General features: G+C 33.8%; 1 protein-coding gene across 2 annotated transcripts in view; it reads left to right on the forward strand.

Moving 5' to 3' along the window:
- Positions 1-5,183: 5,183 nt before the first annotated feature.
- Positions 5,184-16,380, forward strand: part of LOC123674498 — a 28,037-nt gene continuing 16,840 nt past the window's right edge. The window contains exons 1-2 of one of the 2 annotated variants that reach the window (XM_045609395.1): positions 5,184-5,249; positions 16,002-16,218. In XM_045609395.1, coding sequence (XP_045465351.1) covers positions 5,223-5,249; positions 16,002-16,218 — 244 coding nt within the window. In that variant the 5' untranslated portion in view covers positions 5,184-5,222. Of the gene's footprint in view, positions 5,250-13,991; positions 14,228-16,001; positions 16,219-16,380 lie in introns of those variants that run through there. The other variant, XM_045609391.1, reaches the window with a different exon arrangement.

The following is a 16,380-nucleotide window of genomic DNA, read 5'->3' on the forward strand; positions in this document are numbered from 1 at the left end:
GGTACTTGGTTGCGTTGCAAATTGGGTGTTATTTCAGGACTATCGTATATTCCTTTTGTGTCATAAAGTTTCCTCCAAATTCAACTGAAAGTATAGCAGACGGTCATCGAAATGAATCACCTTTATATTAGTTAGCATTTTCCTGTTGAAGAAGTCGCTGCTTCTGAACGAAGAGCTTTGTACTTTAGGTAAAATTCAATTTATTGATCAGTAACTACAAAATCCGAAATGAAAAATGAAAAAACTAATGAGTAGGTGCATATAATGTTTCAAGTTATTCATTATAACCTCCTGTTTTGAGATTCGGCGGTAAATCGAGAACATACTGAAAGTTATCACGTAGGAAGAAAGTAAAAAAAGTGGTCGACCATGATACAAGAAACACAATGTTCATCAAAAACATCCCACGAATCTATCACCGAGTCCAATTAGTTCATGTCACAAGATATTCAATCTATTTCCATATCGTTTGTTCTGCATTAAAGCAGAATCAATAGAATATATTGACTTTCAAAATATGAGAATGGGTAGAGAAAATAATGAAAATCAATATCAGAAGATTATCGTTCTGACATTCTCATCAACAGCTAGATACCATATAGAGTTAAATTGTTGAACAAATCTTGTTTTATGATGCTTTCATAGACTACTGCCAAGAAATACGTGAAGAGCTCTGAGGAAAAGAAGAGCTTAGGAAATTTTGAGCACTCCTTCCATCATGAGCCTAGGTCGCCCTTGAACGCAATCTGAAAATTGGCATGAACATAAGAAAGAATCAGAGAAAAAGTATATGTTTGATTTCTCTATATGAGAATGAATAGTTCACATATTCAACCTATTTTTTACAACATATCGTATATATTAATACGGAAAGATTAGACAATACTTTTCAATAAACTGCTTGAAACAGCATATGAATCAATAGATTAAGTTTTATTGAGCAAGACTTCGCTTCGATATGATCTATTGTTCAATCGCTGAAACTAATTGAGCGAAAATATTGACTTCTCCATAATAAGATGGATATCAATTGATTCAAATCAAGAAGCAAAGAATTGCATCATGAATAAGTCTCTGGAGGTACACTCCTGGTCTTGCTAAGGCAAAGAAATTTGTAGTGCTTTCACCGACCTATACCAGGAAACTCTTGACTACCACGAGCTAAGCTTCGGGTAATGGTGGGACTGCTGACACGACATTGTCGGTGCAAATACATTTTGTACATCATGGGTAAGTCAGCAGATGAGATTTGCAGACTTTGTAAAAAGGAAGTAGAAACAGCCGAACACATAGTGGGCCAATTTTTTGGGGTTGACTGACCTAACAACCACTCCTAAGGAAAAGTCAGTCCTGGGTACTCACGAAATAACAGGCAAGGCTCCTAAGGATGTCGTGGGCTTCATTAACAGTATCTACGGCCACTTTGGGTTCGTATGAATAGCTTGGGTTGGAAAGAAAAGATCAATTTGTAGAAGTTCCCAGAAGGCTAACAGAGCCGCAATGACCCCGATTCAGTTATAATAATAATATGGCTACTCATGCCAGAGGAAATATGGGTACCAGGGCACTGTGGGGTTGAAGGAAATGAAAGAGCTGATGAACTTGCAGAAAGTGGATCAAGGTAAACACCTGCTGAACCTGAGCCTTTCTGTGGGCTAGGAAAAGACCAATATAAAGCTGCGGTCCTACCATGGGAGTTGAACAGCAGGACTATCCACTGGACTAACACTCCTAGACTTGTTCAGACAAAGAAATTCGTGACGATTTCACCTCCCTTCGTCAAAAAGCTCTTGAAGCTGTACCGTATGGGAAAGTCAGCAGACGAGATTTGCAGGCTCTGTGGATCGGAAGCAGAAACAGCTGAACACCTGGTATGCAAGTGTCCGGAGCTGGCTGGCCTAAGAACCATTCACATGAGTAAGCCGGTCCTGGATACCAGAGAGGTAACAGCTAAGGCCCCTAAGGAGATTGTCAGTTTTATTAACGTCATTGACGACCTCCCTGGGTTTCTATGAATGAGAGGGTAGATCTGCATGGTCTCAGTTTCCGGAAGGCTTACCGAACCAAAACGACCCCAGTTCAAATAATAATAATAATAATGGCTACTCATTTTTATTATTTCTGAAATACATGTAACCAATTCTGAATTCCAATTCGTATTTTCTGAAATTAATTGTTCTTTTTCTGAATTACATATTGTTATTCTTAAATACAAATAACCGTTTTGAATAACAACTCTGAATTCTGAATTACAATTTCCATCTTCTGAAATTCACTTTGCTTTTCTGAATTGGAAAAGGTGTAGTATTGCGTTTCAATAATATGTATAGACACATGAGATGTTGTCTAGATTTAATGTTATGTTCTCATATAGAATATTCCCACATAAACCATGAATGTCCACAAAATGTGCACACAACAACGCTGCATCAATCGATAAAACCGCAATCATAAATCGAGGCCAATCAGTGTTCGTCCGACAATATTGGCATCTCTAGGATCTCGCTAAATAAGGGGTAGAGGGGAAAAGGAGGTCGCGGTTTGTAGTTTACCTATGAAGGCGATGCAGGGAGGATTTCCGGAGTCCTGTTGGAGCTCTACCGCCTAAAATCAGGTCAAAGGGTGAGTTCAGCCTATCACGTTCAGGAACTGGGTCACGCTATTAAGGGGTGAATGACATATAGGGTATCTATTCCTCCCGTTGTGTGTTTTTACCGTGCGTAGTCATACGAGTCGTGTGTGCTTGCGCTAATTAAAAATTTGAATATACTCATCGCAGACTGTTCCACTCCTACGATATTTTTTGGAACGAAAAAAGGCTACGGGGATTTCTGAATGGAAGATTTTCGTCAGTGAACTCGACTCACTGAATATGTTTCAATTCTAGAAATTGATTTGAAGAGAATATATGATACATATCTGTTTGATAGAATTGAGTTTAAAATTGGAACTAGGGATTTCAATCAGTGAACAAATTTTATTCATAATACTTGAAGGTGTTGATAGCTGAATATTGTCATATTTCTTCCGGGTTAACCTGAGATAAAGAAAAGCTTTGTAAAAGCGGCCTTAAAATGGCTTACATGCAAATCATTCTAACTCATTCTGTGATGCTCAACAGTGTATGGATAAAAATCAAGACACATGTATAACAAGTAAGAATTCTTGGACAAAAAACATGCAGCAACAAGCTTGAAATCATAGCTATCTATGCCTGTGGCAAACAAAATCAACAAATTATATGAATAGAACAAAGAAAGGTATTTCATTTTATTTTTCTTAAAAAAAAACTATAAGAAATTGAACCAAATACTAACAAAAACTGTTCTTCTTGATTCAACGTTCACTTTCAGACCGACATGTTTTACAAACAAACAAGTCTGGTCTGATCAATGACATCAGAAATATTTGTCATACTCACGCATGTATGCCAGTTGGAGTTATGAACTTCAACAGGTCATTTCAACCAACGCCTGGGTATTTTGCTCGGATTTTTCATTATATATACTCCACGGTTTTCATAATTCAACAGATTTGTTTTTATGCTTCTTTCAATGTCATATTCACATATGAGCTACGCCATTCTTAGATATCTCTAATAGTTTTTTTAATATCCTGACCTATTTCCTCCTTTTTCGATATCCAGGCCAAATATTCCAACTTTTCTTAAAATGACAAAAGATCATGTTTTTGGAACGAACGATTTATTGATACTTCATGCCGTCCGTGATATTTTACAGGCACTGCAACCTCATTTTCTATCTCTCAAGAAAGAACATCATATGATACTTCTCAGCACTTCAAAGTGCTGAAGTTTAATTTAACAATCACCTGAGAAAGGAGTACCATAAAATACTCTGCAGCACTGTCAAGTAAGCATTGAGATATTAGTTCAGCTATCACAATCGATCTAATAACGTTATGTAATATTCTCTTTCAATGGCTTTGCCGTTGTCAAGCTTCTCAATGAACAATATACCATTCACGTTACAAAATACGGATGCCATAACCTGACATAACATAACTCCTCATATCGGGCGACCAGAACTCCAGCATCGTGTGTTGTTCTCTTTTAACCGTTGTTGTCGATGGAGCAGTCTGAAAAACACTGTGCAAGAAAATAAAAAGAACACAGTTCTTCATTTCAACAAAAAGCAGTGTTTCATCAACTCGTTTAATGCATTTTTCAAACAGCAATTGTGGCGACACTCAACCTTCAATATGTCAATCCAGATTTAACTCCATGTTTCGAAATGTTGACACCTGCGATACCTTTATGTGCCAGACTCGGAACCTATTGAATGAGGTAATCACTTTTGGGATAAAAAATTTTTGCCACGTCATTCATTAAGTTCCAGGTCACTTTCGGGGTGAAATGTATTCAAAGTATTCGCTAGAAAAATGTATCACATATAATTTTGAGCAAGTTTGTTGTCATATCTGTCTATACGAAAATATTGACACCAAAACAATTATTCTCATCAGATATAAACATACAGCATTAGTCAATAAACCAAATATCGGAATATAGGATTGGCTCGTTCATCGAATAATTGTTCGTGGGGGTCCGAAATTAATTTTCATACAGAAAATTTTGAAATCGGAGATCAAAAATATTTTCATTCCTAAACTGATGACGAAACTTCTTCTACGATTAGTAAATTCTAGAGCCAGAATGAACAAGATATTTTTTCCATTCGCCATTCCATCTGATCCAAAACTCAAACCATCAGTAGGTTCATTGCAGCTTCAGAGAAATGCTAATCGAACGCAGAATCAATTTAACTTCAGGGTGTTATATAGCATGGAAATTAAACTTAATTGATATTCCAATCGATATGAGTTCAAAAGGTAGCGCACATATAACTCAGAGGAAACGTAATTATCATCACAGTTTTTATACATTTCCAATACTTTTTCCTCCCAAAGACATTAATTCAATTTTAATTCATGAGAGAGTCAGATTAATTAATTCAGCACAAGATTTTCTATTGTGATCTTTCATTTTCGAGATTCATTTGAATAATTGTTGAAAATTCATAAATAAGTCGTCTTTTATTTTTATATCTAATGCATTTTCCCTTAATCGTGAAATTTTACCGTGAATTTTGTGGATGAATAGTATTGATAAGTTGGAATGGATGATATATATGTTATTCTAATTTTTATTTTTTGGTGATTACAGATTCAGAGAGACTGAGAAACTTAATTGAAATTCAAAAATGGCTTCCAGGCTTGCTGATATGCAGGTAAGAACTACTGAAATTTTAGTTAACTCTCGCCAAATTTTGACAGCGAAATTTTATCATTCAAAATGTCGAAAAAAGACTTGATGTCAGGAGCTTTTAAGCACACGTTATTTCATGTCCTATTTGGGAAATCACAGAACTGTAGTATATATTATATGAGATATGAGTTAGTATGACGCTGCTGTTGTGGGTTTCTGGCTCGGTTTCTGCTTCCGAATCTACCGAAGTACTCATTGATTGGCAAAGAATATTTATCTAAATAGATGAAGAGTTTTGATTTTTTTGATTTTATCCTACTAAAATTCGGCGTGAACATCTGAGTTATATTTTAACATATTAAAAAATTGCAAACTAATCCGATCGGTTTTTTTCAAAAATATAGTATAACTTTTTGTCGATATTCTGTTCGAATTTTTATGCTGCTGGAATCACGTTCAACAAGAAAGTTTGCTAAAGCTTGAAACTGTTTTTTCCTCCCTCTGAAGTCAAAATACTGTTACTGTTATTGTTGTGGCAAGATAGAATGAGAAACTACCAAGCATTGCCCTAATATATGATAACTTAAATCAACTTTCATCGGAAATATAAAGAGCGATCCCTCTTTTGTTAATTTTTTGTGACCAATAACATTGTTCAATAAAAACACTTTATCTTTTAGGTGTAAAAATTGGGTCAAAATCTTGAAGCACACGGATTTAAATTAGAATTTTGTGTTTACTTGTGATAATAATGATATCACTGTGAAAATATCAAGAATTCTAGACTTCACATTCAAAAGTTAGGATATTCTAACAACCGGTCAGGAAAACTTGAATTTCCTTCGGAAAATTTAACATCTTATAGAATTAATTGAGTTTCCTAGGAAAGGTAAAAATGAATTATTTCAAATTATGCAGAACTACATACCGGATATTCAATTATAAACTGAACATATATACAAATAGGTACTAAATGCACATTTAAGAACTACGTCGTCTTTTTACTAGAGCGGCGTACTTTAAAAAAATACAGGACGTTTTTTGATGAAATCGACACAACATCCTTTGATAAATTTGACAAGATGATTTTAAGTTGAAATAGACTATTTTATATGAAGTTAAAAAGATGCCTTAGAAGAATCTTAGAGCCTCATTCAAAGCACGGCGGCGAAATTTTATTTTGCCCAGGCGCCAAAATGTGTGGCGGTGGCCCTTGTGGATTTATTTAATGCCGCAAAATAATCATCTGAAATTATGACAAGAACCAGGACTGCTGCCACACATTTTGTCGCCCTGGAAAAATAAAATTACGCTGCCCTGCTTTGCCTAATTTATCCGAATTTTCTTTGAAGGAGCCTCTAAGGCATCTTTTCAACTTCATATAAAATCGTCCTTTTTAACTTAAAATCACCCTTTCACGTTTTGTCGATTTAATCAAAAAACGTCCTGAATTGTACGACGCTCTAGTAAAAAGACGACGTAGTTCTTAAAGGTGCATTTTAGTACCTATTTATATACAGGGTGGCCATTTGAAAACGAAACAGACGAGATTATAGACGAAATAAAGTTTTTCGATAGAAATGCTCGGACAGGTCGATTTCTGTTTCGAGGGGAACAACTTAAGATGTAAGTTACGGACGCATAGCGCTTCAACCCTTGCTGCTACAACCCCCACCCCCAATTTTTGAATAGGGAAGATGGGGTGAGTGATACCTCAATTTAAAGGTATTTTTATACTGATTTCAGCACAGTAATTGTTTTTTCATTTTATGCATTAGTTCTCGAAATATTCATGCGTTAGTTAGTTAGGAAGGAAGCCACACTCATGGTTGTTTTGAAGCTCAAAATGTCGATTTTTCAAAAAACACTACAAGTGCCATGAAAACACCACTTCATTTTCAAATACTTAGTTAAGAATATTTCGAGAACTAATGCATAAAATGAAAAAACAATTACTGTGCTGAAATCAGTATAAAAATACCTTTCAAATGAGGCATCACTCACCCCATCTTCCCTATTCAAAATTTGGGGGTAAGGGTTGTAGTAGCAAGGGTTGAAGCGCTATGCGTCCGTAACCTACATCTTAAGTTGTCCCCCTCGAAACAGAAATCGACCTGTCCGAGCATTTCTATCGAAAAACTTTATTTCATCTGTAATCTCGTCTGTTTCGTTTTCAAATGGCCACCCTGTATTCATAACTGTAGTTGGGAGCGCCTTTACGATTTAAAAAAAAAGTGCTATCGGAAATATTATTATTTCACTACTAAGAAAACGTTTTTGTGTCAAAAATTATGTCTTGTTTTATTAACTGACTTTGCACCCCTACAATTGGGCACCTCGGCAAAATGTACGGTTTGCCGGTCCTGGCGGCGGCCCTGACAAGAACAAAACAAGTACTAAGTATATGACAATAAAATGGATAAGAAAGCAATTTTCTTCCTAATTCTTTCGTCAACACGTATTCGACATAGATAAGTTAATAGCAAAGGCACGTTTTGAGTTAGAAACTTGTTATCGCAATAATGCAACATTTCCGTGAGGAGTCCCACGCCCAAGAAATTATGCACAATTTCATGCCTAACTTCAGTTGCACATATTAGCAAATAGTTACATGCGGTGGCTGAAATCCCGATTGTTCTCGTGACCTTAACTTTCGCGACTTTGGGTTAGGTTGGGCGACCATGCGATAACTTCGACTCCTACACGCAATGGCATCTGTTGCGGTGGAACCGCGGTGAGTCATCCCAAAATTGATGGATACTCCTTATTTGGCGAGATAAGTCGTCAATAAGAAGGTGGAAATGGTTGCACAGGATCTACCGATAAAAAAATATACAAGCTGCCGCTTGGATTTATCAAAATAAAAGGCTTTGAACTGAACTTTGAAAGTCTTAAGACCTAATTGCTCATGCAAAATATTGTAACAGGCCAATTGAAAAGTCCCCAATAAAACACATTTTTTTGGCAAAAATCGATTTTATAGAGATTATAGTGATCTTCCAACTTTTCGATACCATTTTTGTAGTACGATTTGTCTTTCGCTTCAGTTTCGGCGATTACTTCTTCATTGGCTCTAAATTTTGTTCAGGGGGCATTATTTTGAACTCTGAGAACAGGAATAAGTCGCTGGGGGCCAGATCTGGCGAATACGGTGGATACAGAAGCAATTCGAAGCCCAATTCATGCAATTTTGCCATTGTTTTCATTGATTTGTGACACGGCGCATTGTCTTGCTGAAACAGCACCTTTTTTTCTTCAAATGGAGCCGTTAATTAACGATTTCATCCTTTAAACGATCCAATGACGGTATATAATAATCGCTGTTGATAGTCTGGCTCTTTTGGAGGTAATCAATGAATATTATACCTTCCGCATCCCAGAATACTGATGCCATAACCTTGCCAGCTGACTGTTGTATTTTTCCTAGCTTTGGATTCGGTTCATCGTGTGTAGTCCTCTCGGCTGACTGACGATTGGACTCCGGAGTGAAATTATGGAGCTATGTTTCATCCTTTGTCACATATTGACGCAAAAATTCAGGTTTATTGCACTTAAACAGCTTCAAACACTGCTCAGAATCATTAACACGTTGTTGCATTTCATCGATTGTGAGCTCGCGCGGCACCCATTTTTTGCACACAGCTTTCTCATGTACAAATATTCGTGAATGTTATGATTTACACGTTCAGATGATTCATAAATTAAAATTTTTTTTTTCAAAAGTATTTTATGAAACTTGAAATTCGTATATATTATGTTTTGAAGTTTTAGAAGTTTGAACTTCTGAAGGCACACCGGTACGTCGCGACATACCGACGCGTCAGTCGGTTTGACCTAGACAGTATAATTTTTCTCCAATATGGATGAAGACAAGTTGAATGGATTGGCATTAATGCATATACACAGAGCCATTTGCAGCAGTCTAAATGTTGATAATATTATACAAAGATACGCTAGTCAAAAAAACCTACTGATACTCAGTTTTGAATATTTGATGATTTGTTTTATATATTTTATATTTGGTTATATTTTGTTTGTTATTGATGAGAAATATCTTTTTTTTTTTTTTTTTCATTCATTAGATTGCTTCAGTTATATACATCTCGTGTAGAATGAGTCCGATGGGGTTCCACAAGAATGCGTTAGAAAGATGAGATTTCGTACTACAAAAACTTTTGTGACGGTTTTGTGATTTGTTGACTCAGTTTACAACAGAATAATAGAAAATTCAAGTAGAATATAATAAAAACATAATATTTCAGTAAAAATAAATCCAAGCGAGTGAAAATTTTGTATTTGGATGTATAATAAATAATTATTTCAAACTGTGTACAAAATTCCATTCTGATTACGTCAAGCAAAAAATAAGAAATATATTTCCGATAACCCCGTTACATTGATCTGACTATAGGTTGAAATTTAATTTGCCTATATGTAAAATAAGTACTCAAATGTTCATACAAAATTGTGGCAATTGTATCATCAGAACCTCTCACCTAGAATGAAATAACACCATTGTACCACATATCTATTCACAGTTCTGTGGTCATTTTGTATAGAACCTCAAAAGCTTTCAAAAATGGAAAAAATATCTATTCTTTTTATAATTGCATATCTTTTTATCTCATTCTTGAAATCGAGTCGTTTCTCAAGAACAGACGTAAAAGTTTTTGTAAGAACCCCTCCTCCATATACTACAATAATTCACCCCTAAAATTATGCATTTATTTAGTAACAACCTATATATCTACAAGAGAATTCATTTCAACTCTGAAAATATACTGAAAAAAGATCCATTTCGCCGTACTGCAGAACTCCTGAGTATTCGACAAAACAACTAGCGGCGAACAATTCAGATCCTTTCCTTTCACAGAAGAAACTTTGATGAAATCCTCATATTTCGTCTAGAAACTAATATTCAGCACCTCGGTTATATTGAATAGACCCAAATATCAACAAAGAAATGTAATTTGCTCCCAACGTAATTCGAAGAAAAAGTCGATAAAGCTATTGTTATAAAGTTCAATTTAACTTTGGCGTCATTCAAACTTATCTTACAGCATGGTATCGAAGTTGATAAGTTAGAGAGACTTCAAAAGTGATTATTCCGAGAAATTTCTCAGCTGAAATGAAAATCTGGACCTAATTTGTTTTTCACTTTGTATATATCGAGTTGGTATACTTTGTACTACGAAGATTAAAAAATTTACACCTTGAAGATGAAGATGATATTTCTAAATTCATAATTATAAGTTCGTAAGTAATTATGAGTTCCACTTAAAATTGCTTCAGAAGTAGGTTACATAATATTACATTCCTTCTCCAGAAGAATTTTACATTACAACTTATCCTTCCCAAAAATTAGTCTGGAAAGAAATTAATCATTATCCAACTTGAATATTCTCCGAAAAAAAGTTTTTGCTTTTCCTTCAGTTTTTAATGTTTAATATTTGATACCTACAGATTCCAAATAATGTATAGAAGATTTCGTTCGCCGTTCAAGGATTTTTTTTGGAAAATATAGATCTATCCAAATAATAATCGATCGGTAGCTGCTTATCTTGGCAGCTGTCACTTTTGAAATTATCAGTTTTTGACATTAAATTATTTGACAAGTAAAAACTACGCCATTACAAAAAAAATGGCGATACACGCTTCAACAACTCATTGAAATTGTTTAAATTCACTACACAATTGGTGAAATTTATGAAATTTCAAATTAAGTTATCGAAACATCGACTTTCAGTTTTTTTCTATGTTTTCCGGAAGTTACAGACTCGTTTCCATTTTAGTATAGGGTTTGCTCAAGTAACCACCTCTTTTCATACGTAGAATTGATTAAAAGAATGAAAAATATAGGTTGCAATTTGAATTTTTGAGTTTTGATGAGTTTGAGTTGTCCTAGTTAATGATCCTCTCATAATCACCCTGTCCTTTTTTGGTCAAAACCGCAAACAGTATCATTATACAACGTATTGGCGGAATCTAAAATGAAAAGGGGTTTTTTCTAAAGAATCTTTTTCTGCAGAAGTATAAAAAAGTATCAGTCGTCGTCGCAAGCATTTTTTTCTTACAAATATTATCAACTCATGAAACCTTGGGGTTATACTCAAGTTATGACATATGAAATTTTCATCAAAAAAGCTATCTAATCTTGCAATAATATACTATTACTAGGTGTGTTATATGAAATAAGAAAGTAGTAGTCTGATTCCGGTATACCCGGAAGTTGTAGAGATCTGAAAATATTTTTGGAAGAAAGATCATTATCTTCAACCCCGGTAGGTATGCAAGTTTTCAGCACAAAATTATGATTAGTATTCCATAAACGTCTAATAAGCCATCGCGGTAAATCACCCTGTATATGGGATGAAATTCATAAATATAAAGTTCAAAGGTACAATTGGAGCATGAACGAACAAGTATCCAAAAGCACCAGACTTCACATGCTTCTCTCATTTTCATAATACAAATGATAAAAGATCACAGAAAGTAAGAAGCATCGGTTTTATTTATATCAGTACCTATTTTGCCATTCAATAAAACTCAAGGACAATATACAATCATCTCACATTCATTTCTTCATTTCCAAGAAAAGTATGTCTACGGATGTCGGGAAGATACAAGAGTAATTCATTATAATTGAACAGCTGACTCACTGATATAAATCATTATTTGCATTTTTACTTTAACTTCATCCGCGCGTGCAAAAGAGTTGACCAATAAGAACATTTGTATTAATCATTTTCAAGTATTGTAGAATTATAATTCACAGCAAACATTAAAGATGAGTAATTCGATTAAAAATAGATTCGTACATAAACTTGTTTGTAAGTATAATATGTTATTAAAATTGTTAATTTTGTTCCATGCTCTAGTTTTATGATTGACTGAAAGAAAACAAGCAATTCACTGAATGAAATATACACTATCAAGAGAGAAAAACATCAAATTTCTGATCTTAACGATCACTTTAGGTTGAATGTAATTCAATTTTTTCTCATACTCGAACGAAGTAATAGGTACAGAGTGATTGTTTACATTTCACTCAATAGCTATCTCAGTTAATATTGGACCTCCAAAAACGTTTAAATGGACAAATATGAATTATTTTTCATGGGGATTCAGAATTCAGTACTGGGAAATGGAAAAAAGCATTAAAACCCTAAAAATTGTATGTAAACTGTTATTTTTCGGATGGAACACCCTGTATTTTATTTTCCTGATTGGTAGAGCTCTTTCTCCTGATTCGAAATATATATACTTTATTGAGGTTATCCTTATCAGTTTTCGAAAAATATACATTTTTTTTCATCTTAATCTAAGGTAGATGTAGAACGCTACATTGTAATGCTGCGATTTCTTTATAAAAGTTACTGAAAATTTATGGTTAAAAATTCATTTTCATTGACGATTCACTGAATCAATCACCCTGTACATACTTGACAGTATGTATTTCAAATATTATGATCGAACAATTCAGGTGAGTCAGTTCTGTGGTCTCCAAGGGTGCAATTGGCACATGAATTAATGAGCGCTCAAGAACTCCTCATTAAACGTCAGTGCTTTTTTCCTTTTTTTTTTGTTCTGAAAATATGCTGGAATTTTATATTTTACACGAAATTTTGCATAAATCTTAAAATTGTTATTTTATATTCTTTTTTCTTCATCAATTTTTTCTTGAATTATTTACGATTCAGATGATGTGATCAGCTTCAGTTTTTCGCAGATAGATTCAAATTGGTTATTTCGGTTACACACCAAAATATCAACTGGATTGGATCTGTAATAACGGAAATCTTAGGCTTAGGTATTTCTTTTCATATATTCTTCTTGAATTTTTTATGCTTTGATCAGTTTGAAATTTTGCATGAAACTTGAAATTGTTTTTTTCATATGAACTCTCGAAAGGTCAACACCTCCTTTTTTGTGGTCACGGATCTATTGGGTAATTTTTTCTAATGTTCTTCTAGAATTTAGTAGTCTTTATATAGGAGCAAAATATTTATCCTGATCATATTCGAAAATCACAGACATTGTAACGAAAGAATAAAGCTAGCTATTCGATGAAAGAGCGTTCAAAAATATTTCCAAGTCATATTTCAGTTACTTTATACCTGTTCAACTGAATGGCCTAGGTTTCGGACAAAAAATGATGCAACCTCTACAATCTTCATATAATACCTAATAATGAAAAGTATAAAAAAAATTATTCAACCTCTTCAATCTTCATCTAATACCTAACAATGAAAAGTATAATTATCATTCAATGATTGGATGAGTGGATTATATTGTAAAACCCACATGATTGAATATTTCGGTGATTTATACCGAATTGGTTCCTAATTAGTAATTATTGCAAATATCCAGTATTTTTTTCTGGTGACTATGACTATTATGTTTTTTATACGTATATTATCTATTTATTTGAATTTCTTCACCTCGCCCTTACAAATACAGAAAAAACTCTGCATACTCATTTATTTTCTAGAAAATATATATGAAAAATCATAAAGAAATGAGTATTTCCTTCCACCATTTCGCGCTTTCATTTAGCAGTGAACATAAATACACACTTTTCCAATTTATAGAAAGGTATTATTACCAACATGAAATATGCATGTCCACTACCTATAAATTCGGAAAAGGAATCAACTTTAGAAACCTATAATCACAATATAGTTTTTCCCACTTCAACCCTCTATTTGTAACGTATGGGAGTTCAGTTTCCTTAGAAACGTTAATAATGCGCAAAGCTCCATTCACTAGCCAATATTGACATTGGACGAATTCCATTCAAGTCTGTTGTGAGATGGAGATCTCAACACTAATTTCGTTTTGGAAACTTGCTTGAATACTGTTTACTCTTGTTCGAGATGAAGATTTGTTCGTTTATACGTGAAGTTTCGGGGTTCCGTCATGAATGGAAATTTTTCTGCTAGTCTGAATAATGTAGTGTCCATTGACCTTGAAAATTCTTGGGTTGCTAGAAGTTATCAGGTATTTCTGTTCTAGCAATTTGACAAACACTCTTAAGTTCTTCACTCAATATTATTTGTTTTACAATTTTTCACATCTTTGTAGTCTGTGTTCCTTCACTTCCTTAGGCACAGCACACTTAATTGTTTTACGAATAGCGAATTACTGCTATAAATCCTAGTCTGGAAATGTTTTCTCTGCAAGGTAGATTCAAATCCGCGTGCTCATCAACTACACCGCCCCATGTTAATAGTAAGAGATTCTAGGCTTTCTGTTATGCGTTCACCAATTTGTATACATACCAAGGTCATCATTTATATAATTTTTCATAAACACCAATCTATAATGAATGAAAAAACTGTAAAATACTTGGCTCCAATACCCCTTCTTTCAGGCTTAGATAACACAAACAGAATATAAAAGCGGCCCAAGCACCGATCCTTTTGGCATGCCTACCAAATTTACATACGACCATTCACTGTTTACATTATTTTAGTGTTTGTGGTTTGTCTTATATGATTAAGTTGACTTTAAAATATCACTCCTCTAAATCCCATCAATTCCGGCTTTTTTAACAAAATATCTTATATTTTGTGGATTGTGGGCAGAATAGTTTTATTAAAGTAAACTAAAATTAAATCTTGCTTGAAGATATGAATTACAAAATAAAATTTATTGAAACAACATATAAATACAATTTAATGATGGTTGCTGAAGGCTGAATAAAAAAAACACTAATTCTACATATAGGCATCTCATCATAAATGTGAAAACTTTGGGCTCCAGAAAGAAATTAATAAATGTATTGATTTATAGGGGGATTTATGTTGAAAATCTCATGAGGCTATTCAAAAACTGATGGTGACTACTAGAAAATGAGACGGTTCAGTTTCTGTTCCAATTTATAAAACTGTCTCGTCGTTACGTTCCTCTTCAATCGAAGTAATTTATTAGAACTCTATCGATTAAAAAGAAATGGTGATTTCAGTCCAAAAATTTTCTTCATCATAAAAATAAATCTTTAATAATGTAGAGACAGCAATTGCAAGTCGAGCGTGCTTAAGATGAATCAAAATTAATATTGAACCAAATGGTGGTAGAAAAAATTATGTTCTGCTCTGATTGAAATCTTCAAATAATCAAAATGAAGAAATAAAATCTTCAGATAATAATAAAGTGAAAATATTACAGCTCAGAATTTATATTCAAGAAATTTATAAAGTAATTAATAACTATACCAAAAAAAAATTAAATTCAAAATTGATTCCATGAAATGGTATCAAATGGTAATAAATGATCAGAAATAATTATATCCAACAAGGTAAATTCGAATATTCAAACAAAGAACGGCAAAAAAACAGTATGAGCTTCTTGGTTTTTAAACAAGAAAGAAAAAAACCGATAAAACTGAAGCTGTCTCAGGAGCAATATTGAAACAAATTATGATATTATATTCATTGAATGAAAGAAATGAAAATAAGAAGTATATGAAAAAGAAGAATATTTGATCAACATATTTACTTATCCAAATATCTAATTAAAAATTTCCAATTTCAATAAATAAATATCAAACGACTTTTCTTCTGATCAGTAAATTTCGTCTTCATATCAACTCATGCAATATATCGACGGAAGTACCCTCAGTATTCAGTGGCGTATCATCGGCTTAAAAAAAATAATCGAATCAAGTGATCGTTACACATCAAAGGCTGCAATTTTTTTCACAAATACCACATGAATCCCATTCATAATTGAGTTGATTATAGAAATACATAAATTTTTTTTTTGTTTTCAGGCTCGCTTTCAACAAAAGCAAATGCAAGAACGAGAAGAAAAACTACTGAAGCTCTATGAGAGTCAACAACAACGTGCCTTTGACAGGGTTGGAAGAGGAAGTGCTGGAAGTAACACAAGTATAGGATCAACGGGTGGAGGAAAGGTTAGGCAAATGTTTGAGGAAAGAAGACAGAGAGCTGGTATCGACAAAAGTTATCCTCTTGAACCTTTAAATGGTGAGGATCATTATGAATATCGTTACTTAAAATACTGATCTACTGTTAGAGCCGCCACCAGAACCGGCATACATTTTGCCGGGGCACCAAATTGCAGGTCCGGAAAGTCAGTTAATAAAGCAAGACATAATTTTTCCACTCATTGTAGTAAAATTAAAAATT

Source organism: Harmonia axyridis, chromosome 1 (genome assembly GCF_914767665.1).
Source record: "Harmonia axyridis chromosome 1, icHarAxyr1.1, whole genome shotgun sequence".
Taxonomy (NCBI): Eukaryota; Metazoa; Arthropoda; class Insecta; order Coleoptera; family Coccinellidae; genus Harmonia; species Harmonia axyridis.